Source organism: Dipodomys ordii, unplaced genomic scaffold (assembly GCF_000151885.1).
Source record: "Dipodomys ordii isolate 6190 unplaced genomic scaffold, Dord_2.0 Scaffold74, whole genome shotgun sequence".
NCBI lineage: Eukaryota > Metazoa > Chordata > Mammalia > Rodentia > Heteromyidae > Dipodomys > Dipodomys ordii.
Window position 1 is genome coordinate 2,604,876 of NW_012267290.1, and position 1,481 is coordinate 2,606,356.

The 1,481-nt window shown below is 53.3% G+C and overlaps 1 protein-coding gene across 1 annotated transcript in view; it reads left to right on the forward strand.

The window, feature by feature from the left end:
• Fdft1 (farnesyl-diphosphate farnesyltransferase 1) overlaps nt 1-1,481 on the forward strand; it is an 18,294-nt gene that overhangs the window by 5,225 nt on the left and 11,588 nt on the right. Inside the window, exons 2-3 of the mRNA XM_013024253.1 lie at nt 69-166; nt 936-1,119. Of these exons, the coding sequence (XP_012879707.1) occupies nt 69-166; nt 936-1,119 (282 nt within the window). The remainder of the gene's footprint in view (nt 1-68; nt 167-935; nt 1,120-1,481) is intronic.

A 1,481-nucleotide genomic window follows, 5' to 3' on the forward strand; every position in this document is an offset into this window, starting at 1 on the left:
CCCTGCCCTGCGCCTGCGCGCAGCCCCCCGCCGCGCCGCCCAGCGCCCCCGGTCTGCTCTGCCCACAGGACTCGCTCAGCAGCAGCCTGAAGACTTGCTACAAGTACCTGAACCAGACCAGCCGCAGCTTCGCCGCCGTCATCCAGGCGCTGGACGGCGAACTGCGGTGAGCGAGCGGGGGAGGGGGCGCCCCGTGTTTACTTGAGATCGCCCTTCCAGGCACCCCTGGCCTGGTCCTCTCCACCCCCACGGCTGGCCTGGCGCCTGACCCTGGCCCCCAGCCAGCGCAGGCACTTTCCTGTGCTTGCTACACGCTGCTTTCCCTTTGCAGCACGTTCAGTGCAAGTTGGCCACTTGCTGCCTCCGAGGGCACCCGTGCTGAGAAGGCACCGGACCTTTCACGCCGCTGTCTCCAAAATACTAACGCATCCACACATTTGGCCTACCGCTCCGCCTTGGCACAGCACCTGCGAAACTCACTCTGGAGCTGTAGTGACAGCCTCCTGGAGTTTACTTTTTTATTTTTATTATCAAGCTACTGAAGTCTATTTACTCTGGTTTAAGATGGGAAAACCAAAATAAGTTTCATTAAGTCTGTGAGGGTTTGAATATTTTTTCATAGTTCTGTGTGTGTGTGTGTGTGTGTGTCTGTCTGTCTGTCTGTCTGTCTGTCTGTCTGTCTGTCTCTCTCTCTCTTTGTGTGTCTGTTTTGTTCTGGGCTTGAACTCAAGGCCTGGGTGCTGTCCCTTTGCTTTTCATTCAAGGCTGGTGGTGAATTGGAGACAAGGTCTTGCTACTTTGTAGCCCAGGATGGCTTTGAACTCCAGGTTTCCTGACTCAGTCTCCCAAGTGCTGGGATTGTAGGTGTGGGCCTCCACGCCCAATTTGGATGTCAGGTGTGTGTTGCAGTGTGGTCACTTGTCCCGTCCTTGCAGCCATGCGGTGTGCATATTTTACCTGGTGCTCCGAGCTCTGGACACTCTGGAGGACGACATGACTATCAGCGTGGAAAAGAAGGTGCCTCTGCTGCAGAGCTTTCACACCTTCCTTTACCAGCCAGAATGGCGCTTCATGGAGAGCAAAGAAAAGGACCGGCAAGTGCTCGAGGACTTCCCCACGGTACAGAACCATAGTCCTTCTCTGCATGGGTGTTGATGATTGCTAGGGTTTTGTGAGTGAACCTAAAGATGAACAAGTCTGGGGTGCATGGTGTGCTGGGAACTCCTGCAACTGAGATCCTCTGCAGAGTGTCTGAGCTGGAATCCCAGCGTTTCTGTTGGTAGGTAATGTGTCTGATTGCCCTGAGTCTGGTAGCTCAGCCAGGTCACACCTGTGGGGAAGTGTGAGGGCAGGCGATCTGCCACTTGTGGCTTTGAAGTCAGAATCATAAGGACTGAATAATTGCATGTAAGTTACTTAGAATAGTACATGACATGTGTTCTGCAATTATTTCTTTTTTGTTGGTTTTTTTTTTTGTTGGT